General features: G+C 35.5%; 1 protein-coding gene across 1 annotated transcript in view; it reads right to left on the minus strand.

The window, feature by feature from the left end:
* Positions 1–14,242, minus strand: part of LOC144451136 (laminin subunit beta-1-like) — a 49,362-nt gene that overhangs the window by 23,653 nt on the left and 11,467 nt on the right. Inside the window, exons 3-8 of the mRNA XM_078141948.1 lie at positions 9,147–9,700; positions 8,396–8,662; positions 5,440–5,560; positions 3,525–3,713; positions 1,847–2,026; positions 1,062–1,171 (exon numbers count right to left, since the gene is read on the minus strand). Coding sequence (XP_077998074.1) covers positions 1,062–1,171; positions 1,847–2,026; positions 3,525–3,713; positions 5,440–5,560; positions 8,396–8,662; positions 9,147–9,700 — 1,421 coding nt within the window. The remainder of the gene's footprint in view (positions 1–1,061; positions 1,172–1,846; positions 2,027–3,524; positions 3,714–5,439; positions 5,561–8,395; positions 8,663–9,146; positions 9,701–14,242) is intronic.

A 14,242-nucleotide genomic window follows, 5' to 3' on the forward strand; every position in this document is an offset into this window, starting at 1 on the left:
ACACCAAAACAGATTTTTTTCAAAATGAATATTATATTTAACATGTGTAGTACTTCATTGCAACAGTTGAAATGACAAGCTTGACAGAAGTCTTCTCCCTTTTACAGTTTTACTGATGGTATCAAGATATGGTTAGTTTAACATTACTATTTTGACTTTAAATAACTTGTATTCAAAGACTCATTAGAATGAATCAATAATATGACAATATCTATCACATGATACATTGATTTGGAAGAAAGATTTTAACATTGGAGTCAACTTTTTTTCAGAAACTTGATCTAGTTGACAATATTATGAGGATAATTCTCAGTTTACTAGTTCTGATGCAAATAAGAATGGACAGGTAGGATTCTCATTTTCTCATAGTACAGGATAACTAGTACTCTACTGGATAACAAGCTCTGAACAACAAATGTTGTTAAAAGCCCACTTTGGATTACAACTAAAATGAATGAATGAATGAATGAATGAATGAAATTGATCACCAGTCTCTTGCAGACACATTGTCCAGTCAAATCTAGGCATGAAAACTGGTTAGGCCAAAAAAAAATATATCTTGTTTTGTTCAGTGCGCGTGCCCTGAATACCCTCGCGTCGATCCTTTTTTTTTCGATAATTTTTGCTTTCCCATTCCTTATTTATTCCTGATATCAAAACAAGCAGCTGAAATCTACCCTACATGCCAAGACTGCTTAAATACAAAGCCTAAACTGCTTCGAAGAAAAAGGAAGTTTTTCAAAAGATAAATATGATAGAACAGAGTATGTGAAGTGTCAAAAAAATGTGTATTTACTAATTTGAAGAAAAAAAAAATAGGAAAAAAAAAATTCGCGTCGTCGCACCACTTTAGAAAGTTTACCCTGACCAGAACCAGATATTTTTTGGGGGGGCCTAAGATTTGGCAGAGATATAGAAAAAGATGATTCAGAAGAAAAGAATGATCTCAAGTGATCCTTATAAAGATAACACTAATGCAATGACCTGGGACTGAAACACACCCCCTTTACATGTAAATCACCTATCTGAGGCTGTTGCAAAAAAGACAGTGTCCAGCTTACCAGACATTCATCGCAATCTCTGCCAGTTACCAGTCTCTTGCAGACACATTGTCCGGTCACTTTATTGCAGCCCTGGTTACCAACAGTACCTTGCAGCACGCATGAACAAGCTGTAAAACAGAATTAATGCTGTCTGTTACATTTCCTTGTGCTCTGTCTGCTGATAAAAACTATTCAGATGTGTTGGATTTGAATTGTCTGAGTTGTTATCTCATGTTGATATTAAGTCTGGGACTAAATCTCTGCCTTGTTTTGTTTAAAGTTAAACTCTTAAATATGAACATGCATTCATGCGCATTGAATCTCAAATTGATTCAGGTGCATACTACTCAAACAAGGGGATGGCATGTCATTTCCTATTTACTACTTTATTTATTGCCATCAAATTGTACAAATGTAGTCATTTTGATGGAACATTAAGAGCACATGAAGAAATATATATTTACTTCAATCACGGAAATCTTTCAGATTGATTTTTGAAATAGAACAAAATTTCCTTCTGACTATCACACATGAAAAACAGCTGATTAAGTCATGCCTCCTCCATAAGTAATCAGAAATTCATCAAGAACCCCACTCATTAGAAGAAACTAATGACACTTTTAATATATTTCAAACGTACTTAAATAAAACAACAAACATGCTAATACATTACAAATTCACATAAAGCATATGCACACTACCTTTCAACATTTTCTTCTGATTTCATGTACACAGACTGTAACTGAATATTAAAATAAACTTTGAAAATAAAATAATATTGCAAGTCTTGTGAGCCTATGTACCTTGACAGCCCTCTGGATTACTGAACTGTAGATCCCAGTACCCATCACGACAGACATCACAGCGTTCACCTTCTGCAAACCTTTTACAGATACAGCGTCCAGCTTGTAAACCATTATCAGGGTCTTCACGGCTTTCACACTCACCGCCATTAACAGCACCATTAGGGTCACAATTACAAGCTGTGAAAAAATACAAGCAATGGTTGATTACACAATACCAGTGTTACAGACACCCTTTCCATTTTGTTGAGCATGTATTTACATTTGAATGAATGGTTTAATAATATACCGCAATCATCGCCGGGATTATCAAATCCGGCGCAATCATTCTCTAACAGAGAAGAAATTTCAACAATCATTCTTCCTAACATAAATCCCTACTATTTGGCTCAAAACAGGCCAACATATCCAAATAATTTCCAAGCATATCCCTAAGTTCCATAGAGTTATGACAAGTATATGCGGTGTCTCTGCATAAAACTCTTTAAAATTGGTACATAATAGTCACATTCAAGAACACTTTTCTTTGATAAAATCTTACACTACAATCATTTATTGTAATAGAGAAAGGCCAATAGGCCACAGGATACAGAAATCAGAATTGTTGGTATCCAACGGCGACATACCAGTAGTTCAAATATCATATTCTGTCAAAATGCTATCATGGTTCAAAACCTTTATGTTCATCAGATTGATAAAATGACTTTCATCCCACAATGACCCATCATAGTAATGCAAACAAATAGAAAGTTACACAAAATTTATTGACAGAAACAGCTATGCATTACTTGCAGGTACGAAAACTTATGGTCCTGTTATCAGAATTTTAACTACCGTAGCTGTCAACCTTTACTTTCTACTTGTTTATATTTGATCAAAAGAAGACAGTCTGTCAAGATTGCTTGCTATAGACCATATCTACATTGCATGGTTCCATAGAGGGGCACATCAATTACATGCATCAACTGTTACAGTGTGGCTCAAGTATGGTTTATCTCAGCATAATGTCACCAATAAAAACGCATTGACTTGAAAATCAACAGTCTTGCATGTAAATACTGGAGATACAGACCACACAGCTATCATCTATTTTTAGTAATTCCCCATCACCAGTCTGATACAGTATCCACAACTCACTATCCCAGTCTGCTACAATGTATTACAACTAACTGTAATTTATGTTTGTATATACAATGTGAATACTATCATATTCAAGCCTGTGGGGCATGCCACTGCATGTAAAGGTTTCATTTTCTTCCGCTAACAAGATACTTGACCCATGCTCACAGGGAATTCGTTTCACAGATAATCAACCAGATTAGTTTTCCATTTCAAACACCCTAACCTCAATGGTGTTGAAGTCTTTCTCTACCCCTTGCTCCTCATATCTTTGTTTATTCAAATTTTGAATTTGTTGCATTCTGAGAAAAGTAAAGGCATGAATTATTTTGGCAAGCATTGCTCAAATCTGTTGGATTTATTGATTTACAACCCTTTCGTATGTTCATACTTACACATAGAAAACTGTGATCATGTTACAACATATTAACAGTGTACCTTTTTTATACACAATACATCAATGAATATTGCAAAAGGAATGAAAGACCACATTTAGAGATCTATGAACAGAAAGACCTCTCTCAAGGGACAAGTCTTATAACTGGTGTTTGATACTTACGCACACAGATGTTGGGATCTCTGATATCTCGAAGTGGGTCCATGTAGAAGAATGGTCGACACTGTTCACAATTCCTACCCATAGTGTTATGTTGACAGTCATCACAGACACCACCACTTACTTTACCTGTCTGCTCATATACAGCTGGGTCAAAGTGACATTTGAAGGCATGGTTGTTACAATTACATCCTGAAAAAGAGAGACAATATACAGGAAATTCAAATGTCATTTTTTTAAACTGAAATTTTTTGTTTAGTTTGACATTATAAATTGTGGCTGTAGAGTCTGTGTTGCACCTGACAATTTGAAGAAAACAGATGATAATAATATCTACAGCATGATTACCCCTATCCTTTGATGAATCCATTGATGTGAACTGCCTCAGTTGAGCTGTTACTAATCTGAACACTTGTGTATAAATTAATCAGAATATCATCCCCTGATTTAATCAAGTGTTGTTGTAAGAATACAGATGATCATGCAGACTTACTGAGAGACAGACAGACTAAGAGCTTGACTGACTGACTCTAACAGACCATCAGTTTGGCTGGCTGACTGATTGACAGACAGAGACAGAGACAGAGACAGACAGACAGACAGACAGACAGACAGACAGACAGACAGACAGACAGACAGACAGACACACAGGCTGACTCTAACAGATCATCAATTCGGCTGACTAATTGAAAGACACACAGACTAACAGATTGACCAACAGACTGATAGACTAATTGTTTGACTGACTGACTGACTGACTGACTGATTGACTGACTGACTGACTGGTGCTCTTGAGCTACAAAAAGAGTCCTTTCATGAACTTTTTTTACAATTTGTAATTAGGGGTAGAATTACACATAGGCATTTTCAAACAGAAAACAGGAGATTGAAAGAATGTGTAGGGAAAGATAACAGTAGTCTGTCAATGACACAGAGAGAATGTCATGGTCAAATAGATGTATTGGTTACAGAAATCAAGGCTAGAATAACATCTATTTAAGATTTAGTTAGTCCAGTAGAGTTGCACTTGGGCTAATATAAATAGTCAAGGTAAACTCTCAAGTACATGTACTTTTTTCACATGAATGTTAAAATACACATATCAAAATCAATAATTCAAAAATATAAATCTGACAACTGTATTTTTGTTGAAACGTGAAATAATGACTTCTTTTTTTTCCATCAAGGTAAGATCTTACTTTGATCATGTTCCAGTCACCGTGAATTATATGGGAAGGTATGAGTGGTCATTTCCTAGCAAATAACCTTCAAGGAAAAAATGAATTTCAAGTACAATGTAAACTATACACCTACAGTTATTAAATTTGTAAACACTGTATAGTGTACAGTATAATTCCACTGTCCCCAGTATAAATAGTGTGTTCATTGTTGGTCTGCCAAAGGTCAAAAAGTAATCAGTTGGCAAAACAAAGCCACAGTTCACTGTAGAACTATCACCTACCCTGGCACCATTTCAATTGTATTTTGAGTTCACTGACCATGCATTAAGGTAAATTTCAAATGACCACAGGATGTTTCATGTAGAGGTGCCTCATATCATTGTAGATAACTATTGCCTCTGGACAAGAAAGTTTACCTAAACACACAAAGTCAAGAATTTATACTGTCTGTTTCACAAATGTCAACATGACCATACTATAGAAGTCTGCAATGAGTTCACAAAAGGGGAAGCAATGAGGCAAGCTCCTATTAGCACATTCGAGGTTGATTTATTCATCCTAATAATTCCCAAGGTATAGTGTAGTGCGGGTACAGTAGGGTAGGATTCTATGTGTCACATATGTGCTAATCCTTTACCTAGTAAACTGAAGTAAAATTATTTTCATATTCATTGCACATATCTTAAGCCCAAGGCCTATGGCCTTGAATGATTTGCATGAACAGAAGGTGAACTTACGTTTACAAGCATTGGTGTCAGTACCACTTGCTGGTTTCCAAGGTATGTCATTGTAGAAATCTTCACACTGTTCACAGTTGAAACCTTTGGTGTTGTGTGTACAGTCACAGTTTCCATATACCTGAAAACAATCACAATCAGTCACTGCATGATTGAACGCAACAACTTTATGTGTCTACTTTCATACATTTCTTCTGTCACAATTCTGGAGCACTGCATGCTCACTTATTTATAGCAAGTATTATGGAATATATGTGCCAAAACTTATAGTCAGGTAAATAGATGTCAAACTGAGAGCAAAGAGATCCCCACCACCCAAGTTATACCAAAGTTTACTAAGTGTGAAATTCAGACGGTTTCACCATCAAGACTAAAACCATTAATGGCTTTCCTTTGTTAAGGCCTATATACTGCTTAGCTCTGGGTCAAGGATTCTTTTTGAGAGGGTAATATATCATAACGCCTGGGATACTGCTAATAGTTCCTACTACAAAGGACTACCACTACTGGTTTGCTATCATTGTGTAATAAAATCTGAGGAGGAATACAGACAGTAAGTGACACAGTTGACATATTTACCACTCAAGTACAATACTAGACTTAGTTTTATGTCATCTTGGCTGTGTTTAGAGTCCTTTAGATTCTATGGTATGGTAATCGCAAGGGTGTATTACATTGTATGTCTATGGATCAGCTATATCCATGACAATAATACAATATGTTTCACAGCTTTCTGACAAGTCAGGTCAAGTTGATTGTTGTCAAACAGCAAAATTGTTGAATGCTGGAGCCTCCAAGGAATATATATCTTTTAAACAAACAAGAAGACTACTTGTTACCCTTTGTACATGCACCTAAGGGGTTCCTTTACAGTAAATATAAGGTGTCTGCAGAGACCATGTACATGTACACACTGCATGCACTGACTGAGAGCAATAAATCTTGTTATCAGAAGCAGTGACCCTAAGTGACCTGTAATTTTATTGCTGGATTTATACATATTTTGGTGAACACCATGATGTCATATAAAATACTTATCTATATGGTTTACTAGTATTTAATTTGATTGGCTAAAATTGACTTTGTAATTTTTTTCACAGTAGTGCTAAAACTGACTAAGGAGTTCTTTCTATTGGTCTTGTTTGCTAAAACTGACTTTACTGCTAAACTGACCTTGTAATTTTTTTCCCCTGACACAAGTTCTTTCAAAACTTATTGTATGCTATATTGACATTTAAGTTCTTTCAATAGGTACTGAATGCTAAAATGGACTTGTAAGCCCTTTCATCAGATTTTGTATGCTAAAACTGATTTTATTCTGTAAGATACAGACATCGGGCACTCATCGTGTTTAAGAAACCTGATAGGGCTCAACAACATTGACATATCTTACAGTTTAAACTTGACTTGTAAGCTCTTTCAACAGGTATTGAATGCTAAAACTGACTTTAAAAAAGTTCTTTCAACAATTTACTATTGGTCAACACAGACCTGTAAATTCTTTCCAAGGATGGGGGTGTTGAATGCTAAAACTAACTTGTAAACTCAAGTTCAACAAGTACTGAATGCTAAAGTTGACTTGTTAGTTCTTCCAACAGTACATCTACTGTCTGCCAAAACTGATAAAAAATTATACTGGGTATGTATAAGATTGTATCGCACTCAGTTCAACAATCACACTGTGGCAGGGCACACAATAATGTAACACTTAGAACAAATTTATTGACATGGGCCACTACTACTAGAATGAATTAACAGTATTGTATCAGCCTGCAATCCCGGTGAAAATGACAAAATTCACCATAGGCTGTAAGTAAAGCATGACAATTCTACTATTCTTTTTAAAAAATCACATTGACAATTTCTCACAAACAAAGCCTACTGTTCTGATATAGTCTCCAGACAGTACCACCTAGGATTTTTTGTTTCTCACTACAGTTTAGTACAAGTCAGTACATTATACTGTTTTAGTTATCTATAAACTCGATCAGTAGTTCCTTGTAAGCCATTCAGAGATCTCATTGCCTGCAATTTTTTGAACGAGCACATAATACTTCTAATTTGAAAGTACTTGCAACCCCCTTATCCCTAATTTTATACAATTATAAACATTCTAGTTAATTTTTACATGTACTAAAACTTCCATTTGATCTTTCCATTAGTTTGGATTCTATGCTGTCTTGTTATATGGTACATTGTACATGGAAGAAAATGTAATATTCTGTGAGTTAGTCTAGCGGCTATCCATGGCTTTGAATCTCTTCTCAGAAGAGGGTGAAGGGAAATGTTGAGAATAAGAGCCATGGATAGCCTCTACACTACCCATCAATGTGCAGTCTTTGCATAGCCCTGGAATCTATGCTGTCTTGTTATATACAAATGTAGTACATGGAGGAAAATGAAATGTTCTCCTACATGTGTGCATTTGAGGTTCATCCTGGAGTTACCAGTTACATTCAGGTAATTTACAACTTCACATAACTTACTTCTTTCACTGGCTGAAATACATGTAAGAAGTCATCTACAAAGCAACTGAGCTCACAGTTTCATTGCCAAAGGGAAAACAATCAGTCTCTTTTGTTGGTTTACATTCCTGACATGGGGTAGCCACTGCCTACTCGTATTCACTATTGGGGATATGGTTGATTTAGAAAGTAAACATTGGCTTTCCAATGTATAAATCAATTTGTAGACATGCCTTATAAAATACAGATAAAACCTCAGAATTTTTATGTTGATCGTTCGTGCTCAGATTTCTATCCTAAACGGTAAAGATGTTTGAATATGTCTGAGTATAAGTGAAAATGTGAGATATGACATCTTAATTGTCCAATGCCTACACCATTCCATATGTCAAAACTTCAAGTATTTACCCCATGCATAAATTCCAGATTCAATGGCAGAACTCAAGGGTGGGGTCTTATATATCAAAAGTTTATTAACACTGTCAACTTACCATGCCTGAGACTGGCTGCATTCCTTCATGGGGTATGCATCTGCTGGCATGACCATAACACTGACAACTTCCTCTCACTATCATATCATACACAGCATAGTAGTATTTTTCTTTAATTTCATCTCTACTATCCAAAAGATTGTCTCCAAGTGTATGAAGTTTGGTGAAGTTTATACGTAGATTGGTTACTCTCAACAGATCTTGGACTTCAGGTGCATATGGATCATCAATGGTTTCAAGATTGGGTGGCAAGACTCTGAAAATCACCTGTTTATAGAGAAATTAAGTAATGTGAACATGAATCAAGAGATGGCAGGAGTATGTCTACTTACAGCTATCTGGAAAACCAACATCAACCTAGTGATGAATAATAACCGATTTATTAGTAAACAAGGAAATTAAAAGCAGTCTTTTCCTTCAACTGTAAATACTATGCTTCCCATTGGCCAGGAAAGACCTTCCTTCCTACAAACATTAAATGCAAAGATTTTCCATAATTTGTACAAATCTAGTTATGAAAATTCTAAAATAAAATAAAATAAAATACAATGAATGAATAAATGTATAGAGAACTCTGTGAATTTTCTCAGACTTCCCCTCTTTGTTATTAGGTTACAAAGATTTCTGAATCTGCCAAAAGCATAAAATTTTACAAGCTCCCACTCTGTATTGCCCCCCTCCCCTCCCCATCTTAAAAGAAAAGAAAAATTCAAACAGTTTGTACAAATAAGCATTATAACCATACACATACCTCGCCTTCTGTTGACGGTTCTACAGCTGAGTATCTAGGTTCACATATCACTTCATCAATATGTGTCTGTGGTCCGCGAGGTACGTCAGGGAAAGACTCGTCACAGTTATAGGCATAGTAGCGATATACTTTCCACGTCCTGCCATAATCTGAAGATCTCTCCACTAACATGGCAGCAGGACGGAAGGTTTTGAAGGTCATTATAAGATGTGTAAAATGGAACTCTGCTTCTAAATCCAACTGTACATGGACATCTTCTTGACCATTTTGTGACTGCCACCAAGTTTTCTTCCTGTCTACATCAAACGATGTGATCACGTTTTGAATCCTGTGGCTGAATTCATTTTGATCTTTTTTGTATGCAGAACGAGAATCACAATAAAAACATTTCTTAAGGTCTGTTAAATGACTGACGATACAGAAACGTTCTGGTCCCTCTTTACCACATGTTGATGAAGATAAAAGTTGATTTTGTCTTCCAATCAACAAGTCACCTGTTGCTGGGTAACAGCCTCCTCCTTCACAGGTACTCTCTTGGGCAACTGTACTAGCACCTATATATGATGAAAATGACAAAGGACAAGTTTTAGACAGAGAGCATTTGTGAGTTCCATTGCAATATTTTTAGTTTCAGGTGTTAATAGCAGTACTAAACCAACCTAACTTGAACACTGATCATTCTTTTGATGATTATATTTTGTTTATGTCATTTTCATTCATATTACTAATCTGCCTTTATTACCTGGAGTTTCATAATTTACCAGTGAGTGATTCCATTTTTATGCTGATTCATTTTTGCATGTAATTATTTTAACTACCGGTAGTATGCCAAACTAAGTTAATAGCCAAAACACATACATTCACTGTACAATTACAATTACTGATACAAGTAAAGCTGGTTGTGGACAAGTGTCAATTGCTAGATGCATAGCAGTCATTGTGTACTGAGATTTCATACTGAGAATTAAACAAGATTTGAAAAGCATGATCAAATATAAACGTAGAGTCAGACGGCAATTACATGTAAAGCAGTGGAATCTGAAACATCTGGAAAGTTTTGGTCCTGGTTTCCTTATCTGAAACACTTCCATTGCTTACTTTTTCTACCATTAGCATCATGTACGTACATGTATAAAATGTATGTATGCAATCATTATCATGTGTTTTGTATTATTATTTGAGATACTTCACTAATACCCATACAAAGTACAGCATTATTATGTCTGGTATAGATCCTATGTTTCAAGTTGATACTGATAATATCTTACAGAACTTTACAGTGTGATCAGAAGTCAAGTCATGTCAACCCAAGTCATACATAGGACATGGTGTCCATACTTTATTTTCTAAAGTTTACTTCATGCAAAATTCTTAGTAGTACATGGTAGTCAAACATTTTTTATTCATTAGTCTGTCTCCGCTCTGATAGTGCATTTCAAGTGTTGCATCAAAGAGCATTTTGGAACAAGAGTCATATAAATGAAAACGGTCTTAGCAACAGAAATGGTTTCTGCTCGGGTTTCTGTCAAATCATATTTAAAAGCAAACGCTCCAAACTCTTGTAACCAACTATAATGGTGGCAATAATCGACTGAGGTCTTTCACATATACATGGACTCTACGTGCTATGATTGAGACATCCGCATGTAAATAGCTAATGGGGAGTATCAGTATATTGGGGCAAGGGTCAAAGGATTTCACTGACCTTTGACCTGAATTTGAACACTGCATTATAACTCTGTAAACATGCATAAACTTTGCAAATAGTTGTAAGATTCTGGTTTATACAATTGAACACAGTAAATCTTTGTGTTAGGCCAAGGAATAGTAAACCTGACATAAAAAATAGAGACAAGCTGGCAAGGATTTTAGTAACAAAAATAAATAATACGTTTTATAACAAATACGAAAGTAGACCTTCTGACCAATGGTGTTTTCTTTGCAACACTGAAGGGAACGCCAGAAAGGAATTTGATTTTCTAGGTCACAGTGAATAATGCAAGAAAGCTCAATCCAGTATGTACATGGTACCCTTTGTGCATAGGGGCGTGTAATATTTCATAGATTGTTGTTTTCCAGGTCTAGACTAAATATAACAACCTTTTGACTATATATTCCTACCTGTAAGTGTAAGGAGAAAAGAGTATACTAGTATAGTAGAGATTGATACATTTGTAGCAGCAGAATTTTCCTAAGAAAACGGCAATCTAAACAATAATACGTGCCCCTGTGCCTTTATGGTAGATTTTTGCACTGTTGTCAGAAAACAAATATTAGAAAAAGTGAGGTGCAAAAATAAAGACCTGCCAACTATCCCTAGTAAAGAACAGCAAACAGTAGACAACCTACATGTATATCAAGCAAGCACAAGCACCAGTCTCTAGATAACATTCAACTATTAGATTACCATGAAAATCTATAGGTGTTTCAGCGAAAACTTTCTGCAAAGTAATCAATAAAATTGCTGCACCTTCTCCTACACACCACAGACAACTAACACAATCTAGTTAGTTGTCTGTGTACACACCTAAGGGAAACAGGGCTCAAAATTAACCTTTTTTCCTGGTAGAGTGGTAGTCCGACTGGGCTACCAGTTTTTAATTTTGGTAGTCAAATGATTTTGACTGGTAGTTCCCCAACACATGCATACAGAGACACACCAGGCAGTTTTCTTGCCATTAATTTCAAGCCCTGCGGAAATGATACTGAACCTGTTCTGACTGATCTAGACTACATGTGTAAACCAGACTACATTGGATAGGTGTATTATCAACCTGTACACCTAAACCACCAAAATCAGGGGGGAAATACTCATACTACTAAATACCTAAATTGCAAACCATTCACTGTCCATAAATAGTAATATTTCAATCCACAACTGTTGAAAGTATTGAAGCCCTTCTAGCAATTGATATTCAAGCATCAGTTTTGAATAGTTTCTCAGATCATTGAATTGCCATAAATAATCATTCTATAATGGAAATACATGTATGCTAGAAACTACCATACCATTCAAAGTGCTTGATTGCTGCCAGCCTGGTATAGCCAAACCAAAAATTTGTATCACTGGGTTGAGCTACATTGTTCTGTTCTGATTCTATTTTTACATAACCCTCATTTGTGCCAAGATGCACATACATAGACATGTAATAGTGTTTGTAGTACAATCATTGCAACCTATTTGAATTCTTTACAGGTAAAACTTGTAAGTAGTAAGAATGCTACTCAACATAGCACTAGTTGTTCTTTTCAATGATTGGTACATTTGTCGGCAAGGACAGTGGGACCTTTGCTCTCCTCTGCCACTATAAAAGTACAAATTCCTCATGTCTGTTTCAGCAAGGGTTCTTTTTTCACAAACTGAAGTGTTCTGAATGTGACTGGTTCCTGTTTGTTTTTGTTGGCAAATGAGAAGAGTAAAACTGCTGTCAGGCATGCATGAAGTCACTCAGAGAAATGATCTGATCTGTAAATGGTTGCAAACAAGTACTGGCTGAGGTAAAGAAAAAACACCATAGTGGATTTAAAGCATCAAACTATTCCATTTGAATAAGAAAATTCCCATCTGGCAATTCAGTTAAATTTTACCACTATAACCATAGTTAGTTTGAACAGAATGAGAAAATGGCAGTATCAATGATATGTTGTATTTTTAGAAGACAACGTTCAGTACCAGCCCAACACATTCAGCTTTTTACATGTAAAGGCCAGGGGTCCAATCCAAATTCTCATTTCATCAGTGGCGGAGTGCTCAATCATGCTTTTGTTGAGAACAAACTTTCCACATCGCTTTGCCATATAAGTGTTTTTCAGATCTATCATCATCTACATTTTAATCTTAATTGACCAGGGTCTCTAATATAACAGCTCGATTTATTACATGTAATGTTTTTATTGGTATACGTCTGTCTCTCTGTGTGTATGTGTCTATGCCATGCATTGTGTGTATATATGCATGTGTGTGTATGTGCATACGTGTATGAAATTAACACTAGTCCCATGCCCACAGACCAATTCTTATCATGGGACTACCATAATTTGCAGCTGGTAGCAACTTGGGCTACCACTGATTATTTGATGAAGATGGAAGATTTACAGACATGAAAGTATTTTAATAACACAATAGAGGAAATCTGTTTTCAGTTCAGGAATATGGGACAACAGGTCACAATCCTTGAGCTACCAATTTCAGAAATTGGTAGCCCACTAGGACTACCAAAGAAAATAGTTAATTTCAAGCCCTGATGTGCATGTATGTGTCACTGTGTATATCATATGTGAAATTATAATACACTTGACTGACAAATGAAGTGGTATAAACTATTAAAGTCACCACATAATATTTTAACTTTGATACCGTATAATATACTCACATGAAGTATTTTCAAATTATAACTTTTAGATGATGTTAGGTGTTTATGTAACCTAGGTGTGAATAGTAAGGAGGCTACTGAATGAAAGAGATAACAATTCTACAGTGTGCAGTGAATGTGTTTACAGCTTTATAATTCCTACAAGTAATTCTTACTCAGCACCTTTTGAATTGAATGTAAACTTTACATTTACAGAAACTTCAAAGAAACACATCTATTCCATCTCCACAAAAGTTTTTTTTTTAATCAAGTACAGGCCAACTTCTTTTATCAGGTAGCTTTTACACTAATCTGAATGTTCTGTATGCAGACAAGCCTTGAAGGCCATAATCAAATTGGAACTCTAGATATTCAGAGTGAACCTATGAATTCAAACCATTCCTCTGTCCCAACAATGACATTTGTGTAATATATCATGCATGTCCTTGGAGACTAGCTAGGGCTTTGTAAAATCTTTATTTCGTAGTCTGTCTATTTGTGAAGTTATGTACAAAAGACTGACAATCAAATTGAATCTGCAGACACCGATACATTTACAGTTTACATTTATTATGTAAAACTTCAAAAGAATACAATCCACAACTTTACAAGAACTTGACTTTGTAATGGCTGTCCTGGTAGTCAGGTTTTTAAAGGAAAGATACAGTACCTTCACTATCTTTAAGCATACCTACATCATATACCGGTAGTTACAAATGTACAAATTAAACTATTACTGCTAGT

Source organism: Glandiceps talaboti, chromosome 1 (assembly GCF_964340395.1).
Source record: "Glandiceps talaboti chromosome 1, keGlaTala1.1, whole genome shotgun sequence".
Lineage (NCBI taxonomy): Eukaryota > Metazoa > Hemichordata > Enteropneusta > Spengelidae > Glandiceps > Glandiceps talaboti.